At 36.7% G+C, this 20,657-nt stretch overlaps 1 protein-coding gene and 1 long non-coding RNA gene across 2 annotated transcripts; both read left to right on the forward strand.

The window, feature by feature from the left end:
• Nucleotides 649-8,290, forward strand: LOC18780234 (protein SMG7). The gene is made up of 8 exons (XM_007213676.2): nt 649-1,089; nt 2,442-2,552; nt 2,793-3,398; nt 3,498-3,620; nt 4,397-4,629; nt 4,757-6,786; nt 6,870-7,010; nt 7,612-8,290. The coding sequence occupies exons 2-6, from the start codon at nt 2,484-2,486 to the stop codon at nt 6,765-6,767; spliced, it is 3,042 nt and encodes a 1,013-aa protein (XP_007213738.1). The 5' UTR covers nt 649-1,089; nt 2,442-2,483; the 3' UTR covers nt 6,768-6,786; nt 6,870-7,010; nt 7,612-8,290.
• On the forward strand, nt 11,950-17,285 carry LOC109948420. Its single transcript, XR_002271036.1, has 7 exons — nt 11,950-12,453; nt 12,567-12,619; nt 12,982-13,046; nt 13,150-13,227; nt 13,782-13,891; nt 14,758-14,961; nt 16,563-17,285. It is a non-coding gene; the product is annotated as an uncharacterized LOC109948420 (long non-coding RNA).

Here is a 20,657-nt window from a genome sequence, read left to right on the forward strand (position 1 = left end):
TCATGTGGTTAGGGGTGGGCACGGTCTGGATTAGATCGGTTTTACCTCAAAACTATAGTCAAATTAATTAAAATATAACGGTTTGGTTTGGTTTGATTTTGACAAAAGTCATGAAGAAAACCAAACCAAACCAAATCCATTTAAGACGGTTTGGTCCTAAGCCCAATTATCTTTCCATTTGTATTTTTCCAATATTGTTAACCCAATTACAACCAACAAATTCACAACTTGTTCCATACTGAAATCATTTTCTAGAGTACGAAACCATTCTAAAGCTCAACATACCATAAAATTTCAAATTTCAAATACTAATATAGCTCAATTCAAATATTAATATATAGTTATTACCTAATTAGAGTATTACTCATGTAAAATATAATATAAGTAATAAATATACACATAAACAGTTCGGTTTGGTTTAAGCCAGTCCAATTTGGTTTTTAAGCCGTTTTCTTTGTCAAAACCAAATCAAATCGTTAACTACGGTTTAGTTCAACCGGTTTCATCAATTCCCGAATTGATGCCCACCCATGTGGTACTATGGTACCATAAAATAATTTCTCTTCCTATATATCACTCATAAATAAATAAATAAAAACAAAGAAAAATAACTAGAAACAGGTAGTCAAATAATTTCTTGAGTCAGCAAACCAGAAAAAGAAAAAGAAATAACGGACGGCCAATGGATATATATCATTATCAGGTCCAAAACGACGGCGTCTCTTTGCTTGCCGCCTGAAACTAAAGCTGGTAATAGCGCCCCTTTTTTTTTTTTGGACGAAAGCTGGTAATAGCTCTAAATAAATAGAAAATGCAAAAAATGAACAGAAAAATAGAAAAAGTAAACGGAAAAAGAAAAAAGAAACACATAAGAAATTGTCTCCCTACCTCATCTCGTTTCGACCCAAAAACCACAAAACCAATAGAAACCAAACCACACCGTTCTCTCTCTGTCTCTCTTTTTCTCTTTCCTCTTCTCTCTCTAACCAAACCCTAAACACGAAGACTTTCTTTTCTCTTTCTGGAATTTCAAATTCGCAATCCGATGTTCTAATCCGACAAATCTCTGCGTTGATCCGGTTTACATAGGTGCGGTTTTTTCCCCTTCTTTTATCTTTCCTTGATTTTATTCAGTTTAATAATTTTTTCTTGTTTATTGTGGGGAAATTGTAGAGCTGTTTGATCTAAGTTAGGTATGCTATTTTGATTTAGCGGATCTGTTGTTATTCGTACTACTTTCATTGTTTTTTTTTGTAAATTGATTGTTCGCTTCTTTTATTATATCTGGGAATTTTTCTTTCTCCATTCTTTTTTTGTTGTAAATTCAGGAAAGGAAGAGGAAATAGAAATAGAAATTGGAATGGTGTGATACGCAGCTATTGGTTTTGGAAGCCGTTGTTTTCTAGGTTTTTTCTTGTTTTGTTTTGTTTTTATTTTTTCTCCCAAAATCTTCCAGAAATCAAACATGGGTTTTTTTTCTTTATGCATGTAATATCCTGCATGCTTAAAGCATTATGGAATTTGGGTTTTTATTTCTGAATTGTTGATGAATATTAGGTGGTTGTATGCAATTATTGTTTCATATCCTAATTCCTAAGCTTCAATTTTAAGAATAGAGTTGGAATGCTTAAGCATTTCATCCATTTGTACGAGTAATACATATGCGGAATGGTTTTGTGACCTGTGCTAATGCTATGACAAGATGCAACAGTTTTATGACTGAGAAATCTTTTCTCATGGTTAGAAGGAACATGGTGACAATGTGGTTGAGCTCTTTAATAGTCATCATTTTGGTTGAATGGATTAGAATTGTTACAGAGGAATTTTAGAAACTGTTAATGGTATTGTTGGGTTTGTAAGATATTTGGTTTTACAGTAGAGATTTATTCTTTTTGAACCCGATCACTATGCCTTTAAATTTTGTTTTGTTCTAGATGGTGTATCCTTGTAAGTTGTACAATGATCTAAAATTTACTGCCATCTGAGGACTCTTTCCACTATTTTCTCCTTGATTGATTGATTTTTTTGTTTTATGGCTTAATTCATGGGTGTATACATCAAAGTTTTCTACTTAGTTCATCTTCTCTTTTGGGATTTTAAGGCATGACTATTCCATTATGGCATGTTGTGATTTTCTTAGAGTCAATAACATATTGAAATATCTACAATTGAGAAGTTGTCAAATAAAATTTATATATATATATATATATATATGTTTGTGTGTGTGTGTGTGTGTGTGTGCAGGTAATAATGGATGGTTTTCACAGGGATTGATCTGGGTGGATGTTTAGCATGAAATCTGTCAACTAAATATGTTGCTCAAATGATGTGGTTTTATTTTATGTTCTTCATCCTTTCCTTGACTGCCTTTTTTTTTTATTGAGAAACAATATCTGGTTAATTAGTTTTTCATCTGATGATGGGGTTTTAATTTTCTGCAGATTTAATGCTGTTTTTGATTAATCAAACATACTTGATGGACGATGATTACACGTATGGATAAAATGTCAGCTCCTTCATCAAGGGAGCGTGCCCAACGCCTCTATGACAAGGTATATTCTTTTCCCTCATAAAAAAATTTATGCTTTTTCTTGATTACTATTTTTTAAACTGCCTATGTGTTTAAACCCGTAATTACCACGTGCTTGATGCAAATGTTGAATGGAGGTTCTGTTAGATATACAGAAGGAATCTGTGTATATGCATGCTTGTGCGTGTGTGCCGTCTGTATTTTATGTGCAATCATGCTCCATAGTTTCCTGTCATTTTACGTTCATATTTTTACTTTGCAGGTTATTGAATTGGAGAATAGGCGTAGGAGGTCTGCTCAAGCTCGAATTCCCTCAGATCCCAATGCCTGGCAACAGATACGGGAGAATTATGAAGCAATAATTCTCGAGGATCATGCTTTTTCTGAGCAGCACAATATTGAGTATGCTTTGTGGCAGCTGCATTACAAGCGTATTGAGGAATTGAGAGCACACTTTAGTGCTGCTACGGCTTCTGCAGGTTCAAACTCATCTCAGGCTGTGAAGGGCCCTGCTCGGCCTGATCGGATTACAAAAATAAGATTGCAGTTTAAAACATTCCTTTCAGAGGCAACTGGATTTTATCATGATTTGATAGTGAAGATCAGAGCAAAGTATGGGCTCCCTCTCGGGTATTTCTCTGAGGATTCTGAAAATAAAATTGTTATGGACAAGGATGGAAAGAAATCTACTGAAATGAAGAAAGGCCTGATATCGTGCCACCGATGTTTGATCTACTTGGGTGATCTTGCACGCTACAAAGGATTGTATGGGGAGGGGGACTCCAAAACTCGTGAGTATGCTGCAGCCTCAAGTTACTACTTGCAAGCTGCATCTCTCTGGCCATCAAGTGGGAATCCCCATCATCAGGTATTTGTTTTGATATTTTTCTTCATATATTTTTCTCTGGATGTGTCTGTTTATGATGATTTTGACCATTCACTCTGACAAATCATCCTCCTTTTTCAGCTTGCTATTTTGGCATCCTATTCGGGGGATGAGTTGGTGGCTGTTTATCGATATTTTCGTAGCCTGGCGGTGGATAGTCCCTTTTCAACTGCAAGGGATAACTTGATTGTTGCATTTGAGAAGGTATTGTGTTCTTAGCGTGACCTATGGAAATGTTGTAATTGCTTCCTGTGCTCTTATATTGACATTTTTTAGGAATTGCCAATCATTTACCCTTTCCAATAATAATTCTTCTCTCAAAATATTAGGCCATAATTAGAGGTCTAATGGTTTTTCTCTTGGCTTCTCAAGCATTAGTTCTAATTTTTGTTCATTAAGAATTGTATAGCTTTGCGAAACTTTTGGTCATACTTAGGACCCATGCTTCTTGCGGTGTTGACCCTTGCCAACTTAGCAAGCACTGGTGTTTGAGTATAATTGATTATGCAGCTCTGGACTTGAAGTGACCTTTGGTCCTTTGATGTTACAAATGTTAGGGTAGTTTGTCTTATTTCGTCAGGGTGACTTTAGTTGTCATATCAACCACTTCTATGTTATGAATGGTAGGGTAGTGCTACCTCCCCCTCTTTAAGAAGGAGGTGGTTTTGAGGTAGTCAAACCCTGATATAAGGTGTTGGGAGGGATTAGGAAAATGTGAGCGCTACCACCTTTTGGCTTGAAGCTTAAAACTTAAGAAGTAATTTGTCAGATATATGCTTCTTTCAAGTGTAACTGTCTTGAAATTAATATCACGTAAAAGAACATGGGACTGTTTACCAATTAATTTGCTGATGTTTAAGCATTAAAGCCTTTATCCAGTGTAACATCTTTTAATTTCCTAACCTGGGTTCCCTATTTTATTGCCTGAAATACTGTATGTGTTGTTGTTTATGTATATATCTTTTTTTTTTCTGGTGTAGAATCGTCAGAGTTATTCTCAACTGCCTGGGAATACTAATGCTTCTGCAGTCAAAGAGTTGCCTGCACGATTGACAAGCAAAGGTAGAGGGAAAGCGGAAGCAATACCTGCATCTAAAGATAACAATACAGAAGTGAGCCTTGTTAAGGAAAAAGCATCCAGTACTCAGGAAACTTATAAGGCTTTTTGCATACGGTTTGTCCGTCTAAATGGGATTCTTTTCACACGTACTAGGTAATTTTTTTCTGAAGTATATCGATATGGAATTGTTTCTTATTACTTGGGACCTCCCTCTGTCTCTCCCTTCCCTTTTTTTTTGGTGTTTGGAAGATTACCTCCTAATTATGACTGTTTTGTGTAGCCTGGAGACATTTGTAGAAGTTCTCTCTGTGGTAAGCAGTGGTTTATGTGAGCTCCTGTCTTCTGGAGCAGAGGAGTTGCAGAATTTCGGTGCAGATTCTGTTGAGAATGGACTTTTCATTGTTAGACTTGTCTCCATATTGATATTCACAGTTCACAATGTGAAGAAGGAAAGTGAAGGTCAGACATATGCTGAAATTGTACAACGTGCTGTCGTACTGCAGAATGCATTTACTGCTGTCTTTGAGTTGATGGGGCACATCTTAGAGAGATGCGTCCAGTTGTGTGATCCTTCTTCAAGTTTCCTGTTACCGGGCATTCTGGTGTTTGTAGAATGGTTAGCATGTTGCCCGGATGTTGCAGCTGGAAGCGATGCAGATGAAAAACAGACTAAAGTTAGATCAAAGTTCTGGATGGTTTGCATCTCCTTCCTGAATAGTATCTCGTCAACAGGGCCGGTGTCCATAGATGATGATGAAGATGAGACTTGCTTTAATAATATGAGCAGATATGAAGAAGGGGAAACTGAGAACCGTCTTGCTTTGTGGGAGGATTTTGAGTTGAGAGGATTCATTCCACTTCTTCCAGCGCAAACTATATTGGACTTCTCAAGGAAGCATTCTTTTGGAAGTGACGGCCACAAGGAAAAAGGGGCCCGTGTTAAACGGATTGTGGCGGCAGGCAAGGCTCTTGCAAATGTGATTAAGGTTGACCAGAAAGCAGTATATTTTGATTCGAAGGCAAAGAAATTTGTCATTGGTTTTGAGCCTCCAGTGCAAAATGATTTTGTTCCTACCTCCTATATGGGCATGGCTACTGAAAATGATAATCTGCAAGAAAATCAAGCAGAGAATACAATGAAGTTGGGAGTTGCATATCCAAAGCCTGAGTTAACCATGGAAGGGGATGAGGAAGATGAAGTAATAGTTTTTAAGCCAATAGTGGCTGAGAAGCGGCCTGATGTGGTAAACACTACTTGGGCAGCCTATGAGGGCCTGGTGCCTGGTAAAAATGCTTCTCCAGGTGATCTTAAAGTTAATGGCACTTATGTCACTGCCCCTTTTGATAATCTTCGCCATCAAACCGCTTTTAGTGCTGGTTCACAAATACCTGTATCTCTTGGTAATGGTATACCCCAACATTTGCAATCAATTCAGTCACATGCTTCCAAGCTGTCAATGGAAGCTGGTTTTGGTGCTAGTTCACAACTTCCTGTATCAGTTGCTAATAGCATCCCCCAGAATTTGCAACCAACTCAATCACATGCTTTGAAGTTGTCAACAGAGGAAGAAATGTCTCTTGCTCACGGCTTAAAGAGTATGGGATTTATGGGGAATGGGTATGTACTTGCATCTGAGCCTGTGGCAGTTTCAGTTCCATTCCAGCAGCCAGTGAATGGTAGTACTAGTGGTATGGTCTACAGCCACACAAAAGCTCCAGAAGCTATGTTGCCGTTTAAGGTTGATGCTATGTCATCTTCTGGAGCAATTGCTGACGGTTTGACTGTAAAGACATCATCTAACCTGCCCACAGGTATCCGAAAGAATCCAGTAAGTCGACCTGTTAGGCATCTTGGTCCACCACCTGGTTTTAGCCCTGTTCCTCCTAAAAATGTGAATGAATCGATTTATGGCTCCGACTCAATGAGTGAGAATCTACTGATGGACGATTACAGCTGGTTGGATGGATATCAGATGCCATCTTCAACAAAAGGAAATGGGCTCAATAGCTCCATTAATATCTCATCTCATTCAAATCCCAATCGCTTCATTAACAGCAATGGCTTGAATGGGCCAGTGAACTTTCCCTTTCCTGGTAAACTGGGTCCACCTATGCAACTCCAAGGCGAAAAACAGAAAAGCTGGCAAGATTTTCAGATGCTCGATGAGCTCAAACTACACCATGAAATGCAGCTGCAGCAACAACAACTTGTAAATGGAAATCAGCACTTGACTCCTCAGCCTGAGCAATATCAAGGACAGTCTGTCTGGACAGGCCGTTATTTTGTGTGAAGTCAGTATGGTTATGATGGTGAGAATTTGTTTTTTCTCTGCATCTGTTACAATTGCTGCCCTTCTGTTCTTTATGTAGATTTTTCCCTTATTGTTGTTAAGGTTCTTGAGGATGATCCTGGTGAATGTCCGCATTGCCTTTTGCTACCGAATTCAAACTCCAAATTTGAAGCTTTGTCAATGTTAATTTTCTGTTGGAGCATTGGTGGCCTTGGCTTCTTGCTGGCAGTTACAACTACACAGGTGCGTATTTGTGTGAAGTTATGTTCGTCCGTTCTGTTTTGCATGCTGGTTTATGGTCACATATTCTGTTGGTGAAAGTGAGTTCGATAATTAATAGTTAGGTTGCTTTCTAGTATCTACAGTAACATTAATTAAGAAATCCATGACTATAGATCTCCAGTGTCTCTTGGAATTAGCTTATAATATGCTAGGAGATCCTTTCTATGAATTTAAAAAAAATTATTTTTGAAGTATTATAGTCACAATCTTCTCCATTCCCGAAATCATGTATAGCCTAAATCTGTGAAATTTGTGACCTTAAGGAATGGTTGTTGATAACCTCTTCTTTCTAAGCAAAAGATCAACATTGGGATTTGCACTAGACTTTCTAAGCACTCGACCAGGAACTTTTTATCATATATTCTAACTATATATGGTTGTGTATAACCTTTAGAAGCATAAACCTCTTTAATTACTTTTCCAGCAGAAGTAATGAATCTGCATGTCTTAAATCAACAAGCCAATCATTCAGTTCACCAGGATATTCTGGAGGTAGTGGTGGGTTTTTTATTTGTTTGTTATGGGTGGGTTAATGGTTATTTTATTTTTACCTTGAATACAGATTTTGCGAAAGCTCTCCAGCTCGGAGGATGAGAAATATGGATACATGTTTCGTGCTGCGAAGTTCATAAGAAGTAAGTGCCTTGTCTGGTTACATGGGGGGTGGATAGAGAACGTGTTAATAAGATCATCTGTTTGGTTTTGAGGCTTTTATGCCTCCAGCAATTGGTGGAATAAAATTGGTGTACTCGCTCTTCTTCTGAACTGTTGAAGCATATATTGCTGTGGATACTGGTAATCATCAGCTGGGAGGTGGTTTAGTATGTAATTCTAGTTGAGGTTTCTTGCGCGACAAGCTTCGGAGGGCTCTGAGTTACACAGATTATTGGGAATGTGGAAGGAAATCATACTATGTATCTGAAATGGGATGTGGGTGGTAGGTATAAAATATTTCACTGTGAAGATTAAGAGTAAGTCATGTCGTGAGTACTACTACTACTAGTGTGGTGAATGGTCATGGTGTCCCAATTTGAGATTTGAACAAACAAAAAAAATGCTTTTATTTATCTTAGTATGGTGGCGAGCGATATATTCTACCCTTTATGAAGTCGGGGTTTACTAGAACTTCATATAATTAAAATAATGTATGTGAACGATATGCATTGTTGAATGTTAAAAACATATTCAAGTTTTAAGTTTTCTTGCTTTTCTTCTGCCTGTATAAATTTGAAGGATTTTTTCGCTCCTGTTTGTATAAACAGAGCAACTTTTTCATTTTCGTTGCTGTCTGCAATGCCTTATCGCTGTCGTAAATTGCAGAGTTGGCTTCCTTGCCATCTTTAGTCTTATCTTACAATGTACTTACTGTGGGGGACTTTGATTATGGGTTGGTTCCTTTGAGGTAATATAAGAACTTGCAACGTTAGGTCCCTTGAACCCTGATTTGCCTTCCAACATAAGCGATTTCCTGAGTAGGCATTAAAGTAGGCAAAATATCTTTTTCTCACCTAATATAATATGATAGGGTTAATCGTTTTATTAGCTCCTGAACTTAGTCCTGATTTGCATGTGAGTACCTCAATTTCCAAAATGGTTCTCGTGGTCCTTTAACTTCAGTTTCGTTTGCACAACTAGTCCCACCATTACTTTTGTCAATTTTTTTTGTTAAATGTAGGGGCAAAATTGTATTTTTATATTAAAACAAAAAAAAATGAATAAAAAATTATATCTTTAAAATAACAATAAAAGAAAATACCATAAAAAACCAAAAATAAATAAATTTTGGGGGAAGTAAAAATCGGGATAGAAGGGAAAAGGGAGAGTTTAATTTTAATTTTTTATTCATATTTTAATCAATTTTGATTAAAAAATATCATTTTGCCCATACATTTAATAGAAAAGTTAACAAAATTGACGAAAGGACCATTTGTCCTAACGAAAGTGAAATTAAAGGACCACGAGAACGATTAACCCTAATATGATAATGTGGTTGATAGAATTGCATACCCAGTCGTTTACATATTTGCATACACGTCTCTTTCTCATCACACGATTAGTCATATCCACATGGAGCGAAAGGAATTATAATATGCACATGGGAAGGGGAGCAAGTCATTTTTTTTGTTTTTTTTGTTTGTATGAATGATCCTTTGATCATATAAACATCCTCACCGGGTCATCTAGCCTTATGACCCAATGACCGAAATTATTTAATTTCAAAGTGATATTTTAAGGATAATCTTTGCAAACTATTAGCCAATCGGTAATCGTTTGGCCATGGAAAGTGTGAAAATAAACACAATATGGTTCATAAAATTGAAATGATGATGATAATCAATGAGTACTCGATTTTTGAAGTCTCTTTTTTTAACCAAAAGTGTCACTAACAAAAAGAGATTCTGATCATTGAACTGCAAGTTAGATGACGGCAGATATGAGATTATTATTAATACATTCATCTTTTGTAAATACGGTGTTGATCAATAACAAAATGTATCAGCATGTTATTGATACATTATTGATAAAAAAAAAATTCGTCCATTAATAAAGGACAAACGTCCTATACCGAGTATTTAGTAGAGTGAAAAAAAAAAAATTCCAATTTTTAAAAAGAGATTTTCAAATTCGACTCTTTTCTTTGTTATAGTAAGTAAAAGTTTCATAAGCAATAATTTTTTAGACCAAATTAGGGGTGGGCGCGGTCAGGTTCGGTTCGGTTTCCACCTCAAACTAAAATTGAAATCGGAACTATTTAATCGGTCTGGTTTGATCTAGTTGATAAGTACATAAATTTGCACATTTATGTACTCTTTATACTTAATTTTTATAGGAGAATTGAATTTAAAAAGGACTTATTACTTTATATTCTCAATTTTCAGCTTTTCAGAGCAGTTAATTGATTTTCAACTAAAATACGACTTTTTATTGGAGTTTTGGTATAAGACCAGTTGGAGATGAAAGCTAAGATCTTGAAGATGATTGTGGAATTTTTTCTAGAATTTTCGGAATAGCCAATGAGAGTAGTCTTTGAAATTAAGTCAACATAAGGTGCAATCCGGTCAAAACTGTGCTGCTGTGGAAGAATGATTATTTGAAGACTTTCCTGATTTTTTCTCAAGGCGTGCGATATATGGCTGGAAAGATAAGACAAAGATCTACAATTTACATATTTTTCCTGAATTATACTGAAGGAGGAGCGACCCCAGACATGCGTGCAAAGAAACTGATCTGCTTTCCCAGTAAAAGAAGGATTCTGAGTCAAGACTTCCCTAGTTTGATGTCTTTACCTATTCTTTAGGGATTGGGACGTCCTAGTTTATTTTTAGAGAACTTTTAGGACCCTAAGACGTGATATAAGGAGGTGGAAAATTTCATAGAAAGGGGTTACGCTTTGAGGAGAAGAAAATCAACCCTAAAGTGCAATATCTTCAGTTTTTTTGGGTTCTATTCTTTTTCCATGTCTTTTCTTTTGATGTTACTCATAACTATGTGTAACTAAACACTTTCTTGCTAGGGCGTGATGATACCCTAATATGATTATCTAGTTTTCTTATTCTAATTTATCTTTTCGTGGCTCTATTGAATTGGATTTTTAATCACTGTTTTATCTTTGATTGATTACTTGGATGCTTAGCTACCATCTAGGGTTTTGATTGAGTTATTCGATGCAAACTTGCTTAAATACCATACAGAGTTTGAGACCAGCTTCTCGTGATTAAAAATTGTGATTCACTTAGGGTAAATATCATATTCCTAGGGAGTTGCATGGCTTATACTAGATTCCATTAGACTTAATGAATTCTTGCATGATCATATTTGACTAAATACCATAGTCGAATTGCATGTTAGGGTATGTGAGTTAGCCTAAATATCATAGATAATTCACACTAAAGGGAATTAGTCAACAATATAATTTGAGTAACGAAGAGGAAGGGAATAAGAGATTAGAGAAGAGTATTAGGAGTGGATTCATTGTCCTAGTGCAGTCAAATCTTGCTGAAAACTAGTTCTATTGTCCTTTGTTTGTGTGTAAAATTAGTTGTTTTCTTATTTGCCTTCAAATCAATTGTTCAAAAATTCCATTTGTGTTTATGTGCGTAAGTTATGTGTTTAAATTTCATTTTAATTTGTCTAAGTGTTTGTTAAGTTAAATTAGGTTTAATTACTTCGAAGTTAAGAAATCAATCTTTGTGGGAATGACCTCATGCTTGCCTTGCTAAATTACGATTGATGTTGTGCACTTATGAGTATAATTTGTGTTTGGATTAACCTTTGTTTTGCAGGTATCTAAAACTCACAACACTAGTTTTAGTATAAAAAAAAAACTTATGAAATTGGCAGTTCGATTTGAACCGGTTTTGACCGGATTATTTTATTTTTTCAAATTAATTTTATTTTATACAAATTCCAACAAATTTTTTATTTTTCTGGGCTTGAAAATTCACAAATGATCCAATTTCATGTAAAGAGAGAGATTGGGCATAAAAAAGAAAGATGTTTTGAAGTTGGGTTTGGGGAAATATTAGTTATGAGATTAAAAATGTAGTATTGGATTTAAACAATTTTGTAAAAAAAATAAAAATATACGCAACCTATCTCGTCCAGTTTGGTCTAGTTTTGTAAGGTGTGAAATCAGAACCAGAACCGGTTCGATGTCAGTTTGTTGACTTTTTTAATCAACCGGTTTTTTTTTCCAGTTTTTTCTATCCAGTCCGATTCAGTGTTACAGTTTTCCGATCTCGATGCCCACCCCTAGACCAAATGGTCATTCCAATTAGAGATTTTAATTCCATACCTACTTCAACAAACGTAAAGACAAAGCTTGAAAGGAAATGAATGAGAGCAATATCCCCACATCTCCTTGAAGTTGAAGGTCATGGAAACTCTTTAAAATCCTTCCCTAAAGCCTTAGCTACAAGCCCGCACCACTATGCTTTGCAATGTAAACAATGTAAGTCCTTATAAACCTTTGTATTGTCATTTGTTCCCCCGATGTCGGAGTTTTTGTAATCAAACTATTCCTTACCCACTGGAAGTGTCAAACGGGCAGTGTCCGGTCGGTGCTGTATTATTGGAACCCCGAAACCAACATTTCCCAGTATGAAAAACCTAACTCCACCTATCGTTATTCCACTTAGCAATCGCTTCAAGTTGACCCCTACCTTTCTCAGCCACAAAACTCCTTTGCCCCAGCACCAAACACTAGCGATTCAGTGCAATCAGTTGCCCCAATGGAACGGAAGATGAGGTTTGGGCTCTTTCATCCGATTGTTTCTCTGCTATTCTTTGTGAACCACACCTTTCCGGTGCCATCGAACCCAAGTCCAATCGCCCATGGTTCGAGGCTAAGAGATATGGACGTGTGTGCTGTTTTGGTGCATTGCTTTGCTGGTGTTTCGAGACGGTACATATCGCTTTCTCAGTTTATGATTTTCAGTCGAAATTATTCGGAACAGGCTTACATTCTGATAGCTTTTTCAGTTTTCTGAATTGTCAAGTTTAAAGGGTTTGTTGCAGTGCAGCTATCATTACAGCATATCTGATGAGAACAGAACATTTATCACAACAAGGTGTGAACAAATCATTGCTTGTTTTAAGTATCGCGAGTTGCTGTTATATTTTTGGAATCCAAATAGCTGCTTTTGTTTCTTCAGTTCAGATAAAAATTAGTTTCACAAGCTTGTATGACTTTAAAAGTGGGAGATGATTTTGATACTCCAAATGTCACCTCCCACACTCCTTTACTCTCTCACACAAAGAGGAGTGCCAAAATCATACGGTCCTCGTGTGAGAGAGTAGAGAAGTGTGGGAGGTGATAGTTGGAGTGGCCACAATCATCACCCTTCGAAATGTATGAATTTAAGAGAAGGCAGAGTGGGTTTCAAATGCTTAACTGCTTTAGTCTTTATCTTCCTCTTATGCAATCCTACAGAAGCACTAGGATCCCCAAGGCAAAGCTGTGAGTTTGTTTGCCCCAATGATGGTTTTCTAGATCAGGTAATGCAAGGCACTCTTATGTAACATCTTGTAAAAGATTTACATTACTTTCTGCTAAGCCAGCCCATAGTGAATTATACTCTTTTCTTTTATCGTGTTGCAGCTCAAATTTACGAGGAAATGGGCTTAAAGGTTGATCGTGCCAGCCCCATATATAAGTCTTTTCGCCTGAAAGTATTGGGTACAATTTTATTTTTCTTCTCCATCTTCCCCTCCCTCTAAATTTATTGGTATTGATTGAACATCTTGCATTCATGCTTTCAGATTTTAGTTTTTCAAGTTTTGGTAATATACGAGATGATGAAAGTGCTCCATGGGACATAGAGACTAGGCTGTAATTCTAGAAAGGGACCTGGTAGATATTTATTTTATTTTGACATTAGTAAGGGGACCAATTAATATCTTAGAGGTGATACAATACTGTTATCCTTTCCTCCTTGCTCAGTGGTTCCTATGCATGACCTGATCATGGGCTCAGCTTGGAGATCATTCCTAAAAGAATAAGATCTCCTATCCTCCAAACTAATATAATGTGCCAGAAAAGATGAGTTTGTTGGTTATATAAATGAGGCTGTACTGATTTTTTTGTTTTTGATCATTTTAATGCATTTCATTACTGATAATCATTTTTCAGTTTTAGTGTCCAATATTTTGGAATGAAATTTAATTATTTTCCCGTCCACTGCATATAATTATTTTGAGTTTTGTTGATTTTTATATTTGTTTTATATACAGGTAATTGAGGACCTTGGTGGTGCTATTATTTCTGATGGAAGCACAAGCACACATGTTGTCACGGGGAAAGTGGGAACAACTTTGAATTTTTGTACTGCTCTTTGTTCAGGGTTAGTAGTCAATCTCTCTCTCCCTCTCTCTGTGCTGCTGCTGTCATTGCTAGTGCAAAAATCTGTTACATTTTATGATCTCATAGGTTTTGAATTTGTAGTCAGTAATAATTATGTAAGTTACAAGCCTTTATGAAGTGATCTTCTTTACTAATTATATGCTGAACGTATTCCTCAAATCTTTAATTGGTACTATGATAGAAGGGGGACTCCCTTTGTGTCCACACATTATGCTTTCCAAAAAGTACCATTACATTAACACTCCTTTTGTAATGAGGAAGCTTTTATCTTCCAGTATAAATTGAAAAGACAAATATAATGTTGTTAACACATTTTTATATGACTACCTATTTGTTGGTGGGGGGCTCCTCGAAGTGTTGGTCATCTCTCCTCTGGGATCGAGGGTGGATGCTTGCATCCTATGGCATTCACTGAGGAGCTAATCTTGCCTAATCCTCAAGCTTATTATATATAAAAAAACTGAACTTACTTATGTGTTTAGTTAAACCAAAATAGCAAAAAAAATATTTCACGTGGGAGATTGCCAGTTATATCAAGGTTGATTGTGTAATCACAGTCAAACTTCATTGGTAGAGTTAATGTATTTAGGATCACTGGATTTGTTGGCGTGCGAGTAAGACTGATTGGAATCCACAACATAGTAGTGAGAGATAAGTTAATTTTATAGAAGACTCATTTCTTTTCTAAATCTGTCAAATCGCCCAATCTTAGAAACAAGATTCCTCTGAGATTGACAGACTTACATGCAATCTATACTCTCTCTCTCTCCTCATCCCCTTCCCCCATCCTCTATATACACATTTCTATTTATCTCTGACTTGATTTTGGAAATTTCTGTAATTCAGGTATGGGTAAAACAATTACTGAGCACGTATACCAAATGGGCCAAAAAGCTAGGTTATAAAGGGAGGGTCATTGAGAAGTGTTCTTCCACATATGGTGGCATCAAGTCAGCAACTATTGAATCTGAGTTTGCTTATGGCTATCTTTCGGGAGAGACAGGTGTTCACAACATTATAAGTTCGCAAAGTGGATCTGCTTTGCATTTGGTAAAACTTTCTTTCTGTTCTGACCCTAAACCCGGTTCTCAGTATTGCAATCATTAAGTTCTTTTCCGACTCTGGTACTCAAGAAAGTGCACTTTTAGCATATTCCTCCCAGGAGGCACAAAGTTAGAATTTAGTAAACAAAATAAATCCTGCAATTACTCAATCAATAGTCAACGCTACTCTTATATCTAATGCTCATGCATTTGGTTTACCTTGGTCTGTTCATTGTTGCATTATATTAGGTCGCACTGGGAACTGCAAACTAGAGGCTAGGGCCTTATGACACAATAAACCACTTTTTTCTCAACCTTACAGATTCAGTGCTGCAGACCTCTAGACAATATGTTGTCAGTTAGTAGTAGACATCATCAGTTGAGGCTAACCTTCTCTCAGTTGTTGAAAGAATATGCTTTGATTGACTTTAAGACTAGATAAAGTTTGTAGAAAGCTTACGAATAATTTGGCAGACATCATCAGTTGAGGCTAACCTTGAATCCTTGATGTCCAAATCTAGAATTCAGCTTGAGGGCCTTCATCCTTCTCTGTCCCTGTCATTTGAGTACTTTTCTATCTACTAGCTGTTTGAACAATTCAAAAGAAACACCAACACCAGCATCATTTTTTCATTTAGAATTCAATATGACATGACTATCTAAACCATTATACATATTTCTATTCACTTGTCTTATGACATGTAAGATATAACTTAATCCTAAAATTGATAATTATGTTGGTATACTATCTTTTCCAAAAGTGATATCAAGAAAGATGACATTGTCAATCTGTGGCAGAAAGAGACTTGAACGTGCATGTATCATCCACACAAACTGGTGAAGGATGTAAAAACTGGCATCCAACTGCCTGACCTAATGTCTGTTTTGGATGGAAATCTTGAACCTCTTATTGGTGCTCATATTAATTCAAGACAATAAAGTTACATGGTTTGGAGTTCTCTGATGAGAAAGATAATATACGAAATAATACAACGAAAATGACAGGAGAGGAAATGGAGCTAAATCTACTATTTTACAAATAGCACCCTTAAAAGAAACATCCGAAGGCACATAATTCTTAAACAATACATTTTACGTCCACAAATATTAAAGTTCGATTTCTTTGTCTGATTACAAGATTTATAAGTTTCTGTAACCTTGTCCTGTTCCTGATTACCCATGCTGCATCCTATGGTTGTATATTTCGTGTGCAATTAAGGGTCTATGTAATATATTGTAAAGAATAGAAAGTATAGAAGAGGACAAACAGTTCTAGCTAGGTAAAGAAAGAAAAAAGAAAAAAAGAAAACAAATATACAGGTTCTTTTGGTGTTAAGTGAGTGGTGCTGTGTGAGTAAGGGTTATAGAGCTACAAAGGAGTTTCATTGTGGCATGTTCTGCATGATTTAAGTATTTATTTGAACAAAATTGGTTGGTTACTGAATTGATGTTGGTCACAAAATTGATGTTGGTTGGGTTCGAACCAATCCATACACTAGTGATATATTTCATTTCATTAGTTTAGTGTGTGAATTGAATTTGGTACCTAAACTGAACGTAACCTCACCCAATCCAATCCCAACTAATACAATGCATTGACTTGTGTAGTTTGACTTGCCGGAGCTATGACTTATGAGGAGAGCAGGAACAGTGTGCATTGAGCTCCATTTGATTGTGTCCCCTGCCGCCCTCATTGCTTCAACCTGAATGTAATGTTACACCTGGCTCCCAATCTTCTACGAAGAACCTCATCTAGAACACCTGCACCCTCACCCTCCTCTTCCAAATTTCCTATATGATAAATAGAGGATGGAAATGTTAAATTAATCAGTTGTACAAATTAATCTCTAATGTATGTACAACGTTGAATTGCTTGGGCTCTACAAGTGTTTGGAAGGCCAATAATAATGAAATTCACAAGTATCTAACCATCTTGGATTTATGATAGCCTGGCTAACATGCACGCATGGGTAGAAGTTCTTAGTTTTCTATTTTCTGGAGAAGGATGTAAGGATTTCTTTCATAGTTTCACTGTGAGTTTGTGATTCACCCTCAACACACCAAATCTACTATCTATTATCTAATGTAATGTCTGGTTCAATGGAATGGGTCTAACGGAATATACTCTGTGTTGATTATTATAGTGAGGAAACATTTGTAGTTATTAGAAGTTTGATCTAAATATCAAAAGTATTATAGTTTCTATTTCACAGAATACAATTACAATTTTGTGGTTGGCTTTGACTGTAATTAATCAAGTCTTAGCTAGACCATGGGATTATAGTTGGAAGGATAGTTGAGATTGGGAGTCTATTGATAGGATGATCATCATATCCACATCAGTAAATGGTAGTACGAGTGGTATGGTCTACAGCCACACAAAAGCCCCAGAAGCTATGTTGCCATTTAAGGTTGATGCTATATCATGTTCTGGAGCAATTGCTGACGGTTTGACTGTAAAGACATCATCAAACGTGCCCACATGTATTCGAAAGAATCCAGTAAGTCGACCTGTTAGGCACCTTGGTCCACCACCTGGTTTTAGCCCTGTTCCTCCTTAAAATGTGAATGAATCGATTTATTGCTCCGACTCAATGAGTGAGAATCTACTGATGGATGATTACAGCTGGTTGGATGGATATCAGATGTCATCTTCAACAAAAGGGAATGGGCTCAGTAGCTCCATTAATTTCTCATCTCATTCAAAAGCCAATCGCTTCACCAACAGCAATGGCTTGAGTGGACCAGTGACCTTTCCCTTTCGTGGTAAACAGGGTCCACCTATGCCACTCCAAGGGGAAAAACAGAAAATCTGGCAACATTTTCAGATGCTCAATGACATCGTACTGCACCATGAAATGCAGCTGCAGCAACAACTTCTTGTAAATGGAAATCAGCACTCGACTCCTCAGCCTGAGCAATATCAAGGACAGTCTGTCTTGACAGGCCATTATTTTGTGTGAAGTCAGTATGGTTATGATGGTTATAATTTTTTTCTCTGCATGTGTTACAATTGCTGCCCATCTGTTCTCATAAAAACTTTGATCCCGAAAGCGACGCGCACATAAGCCAAGCCAGCATGCTGCATTTACAGTGATGAGAAAATGGAAAATTATCACGCAACAAGTTGTCCACAATCAGACTCAAATATTACTTGACAACAATAGTTGGAATATCATTTGATCGGCCTCCAAAAACGAATAAGGCAAGAATTGAGAAACTGCATATACTTTTTCAACATATTCTGAAGTTTACTAACTTAAGTTTCCAACCAGAATTATCACTGGGTTTAAAATTATAATATTAATGGTACAGGTGTCAAAGTTTGAAAGTTTAAGCTTCATATTAACCTTATACACTAAGCTTCATATCAGCATTAGAAAATTTAAGCAGATTCAATCATATAATTGTAATTAGCTGAAAGTTTGAAATCAAGGTGTTAGCATTGGTACTCATCAGTACCCTTCTCAATCCAGGGTGAGACCATGATGGTCGAAAACCCTAACTCCCAACTGGTCGAACCGAAATAAGAAAGGCTTTGGCCCCACTATCCCATCAGGGCTAGGGACTTCATGTACTAGTGTCAGGGACAAATCAAGTATTTGAAAATAGAGTGGGTTAAATTTACCTTACGTACGTTCTTAACCAAGAAAAAAAAAAAAAAACCTTTTGTACAAACCTACTAAGAACAGAAAATTTGACTTAGGGCTGTTAAAAACTTATAGTCCTACAATATAATGAGTTCCAAAATGTGTTTCCTACCCAAAATAAACCTATAAACAACACCGATATGTAAGATATGAATTCAAAAAAAATTCAAACAGAGGCATAAGGTACAATGTCAACCATCAACTTCATATTCACTCGTAAGCTGACATCAATTTCAGCATTAGATGATGTAATAAACCATATAGGATACATATTTGCAATACTTGTTACAGAGAAAAGGAACTAAAGAATAGATCAACAAAATCTTGTCTAAAACAAACAGGTAAGATGGGTTTTTTATTTTTATTTTTTTTTTACCAAAACAATTTACATGAGTATTGAAAATAATAAAAAAATTTGTATGGGCTACGCCCCATACAGCCCACAACGTGGGCTCGTCCATGTGTCAAATAGACTGGGCCAATCCAAGCACGGCCCGCTTAAGTAAGGTCTGACACTGCAATGCCCGTATCTTTGGGCGAGCCGAGACGAAGTAATTAGGCCCAACGGCAATAGAATTATCACTAGTCATTTTATATTTGAAGGTACTTTAAATAAAGTTATTTGCTTCTTTTTTCAACAAATAATAAATCTTGTTAGTATATACATAAGTCAAATTTGGCATGGGCCTATCTCGACCCGTTTAGTGGTCCGGCTCCCTCCAGGATTGATGATTTTCATAAATTCACGGGCCTGGTCCGACACTAAAAAAGTCGACACGGCTCGTTTGACACCTTCAATTAATGGCCAAACGGCTAAAAATTTAACAATTTTGTTGATTTTTGTTTGTTTGTTTTGTAGAAGTACCAGGCCATTTGATGACAATTTCTATTTTCAGTTTTCAGTTTTTTATTTATTATTTATGGCCACAACAATTTCATTAATGAAAGGCAATACAAGATACATAGTGCCACAAAGGGCTCAAAGGGCTCTTGCAAACAATAAAACAACCATTGCAAGAAATGGGCAAAAATAATTTCACATCTTGTGACAGGACCCGATCCAAATTCCGCTTTGGAATCCGAGTCAGACCCTGTGCGTGTCCGACACCTGGCAAATGTCGGGCACAAATGACCTATTTGCCCTTCTATACAAAACACAATAAAATAACAAGGTTGACTTCTATCGAAAAACCAGCAGAGTTTCCCTTGTAACTGTTCACCCGTTTTCGTGTTTACTCCTGAGGTGGAAGGGCGAAGTTCCCCACTGGCTTGGAGACCACTTGTTGGTCGACAAGTCAGCTTTCTTTGGTGTGTGAGCGTGCCACTGCTAGCAATGTAAATTCTAGCAGACTTATTTTTAGAGTAGATAACTTGCGCCTCAAGTTACTGACTTCTAAAACAAATGATTGTGAATTTGGGTGAGGAATATCTCCCAAGTAAGTTCTTTTCTTGCCTCAGACTGGTGAGGACTTTCATAATTTATCTCAGTATCAAATGGTTGTTCTGGCCAGAATAGATAATAATAAAATGGACTGTTTCAGGCAGAACTGCCTTTTACAAAATTAAGAAGGGAGAAATCAACTATAGAAAGACAGAAAGATGGCTGGAATTCCATTTCTGCCTGGGTAGAAACTTCTGATCCGGGCTGGACTGGGTATGTCTGTGCTGGACTGTGCTGTCAACAACTTTAGCTGCTTGGCTTCAGCTGTAAATCGATACCAAAGTTCAATTTTGGCAGAGCTTCAATCTACTTCAAGCCTTGGGAGACTTTTGAGCGGGCAGAACTGCAGCTTATTCAGTTTGAAGGGACAGAAGTGGCTATTCTCGAGAATTTAGCAAGCTGGAACTGTGCTGTAAAATTTGTTGAGGTTTTCATATTTGCGAAAACTCAAACTATGTTTGTCTTGGCTTTTGCTGAACCAAATTTGTAACGAGAGGGATCTCGTTTTCAGAAGACTTATTTTCTAAGTCTGAACTTTGGAATTCTGATCTAAAGCTGTTTTTCCCTTGGGATCCAAGTGAGCTTTTGATTGTTTTCTTGTTTGTTTTTTTT

This window comes from Prunus persica, chromosome G4, assembly GCF_000346465.2.
Source record: "Prunus persica cultivar Lovell chromosome G4, Prunus_persica_NCBIv2, whole genome shotgun sequence".
NCBI lineage: Eukaryota > Viridiplantae > Streptophyta > Magnoliopsida > Rosales > Rosaceae > Prunus > Prunus persica.

Excerpts from the sequence above, each read along its gene's own strand:
- LOC18780234 (XM_007213676.2), top strand. The coding sequence starts at position 2,484 with ATGATTACACGTATGGATAAAATGTCAGCTCCTTCATCAAGGGAGCGT. Across the intron at positions 2,553-2,792 it reads CCCAACGCCTCTATGACAAG|GTTATTGAATTGGAGAATAG; the intron begins GTATATTCTTTT and ends TTTACTTTGCAG. Across the intron at positions 3,621-4,396 it reads TGATTGTTGCATTTGAGAAG|AATCGTCAGAGTTATTCTCA; the intron begins GTATTGTGTTCT and ends TTTCTGGTGTAG.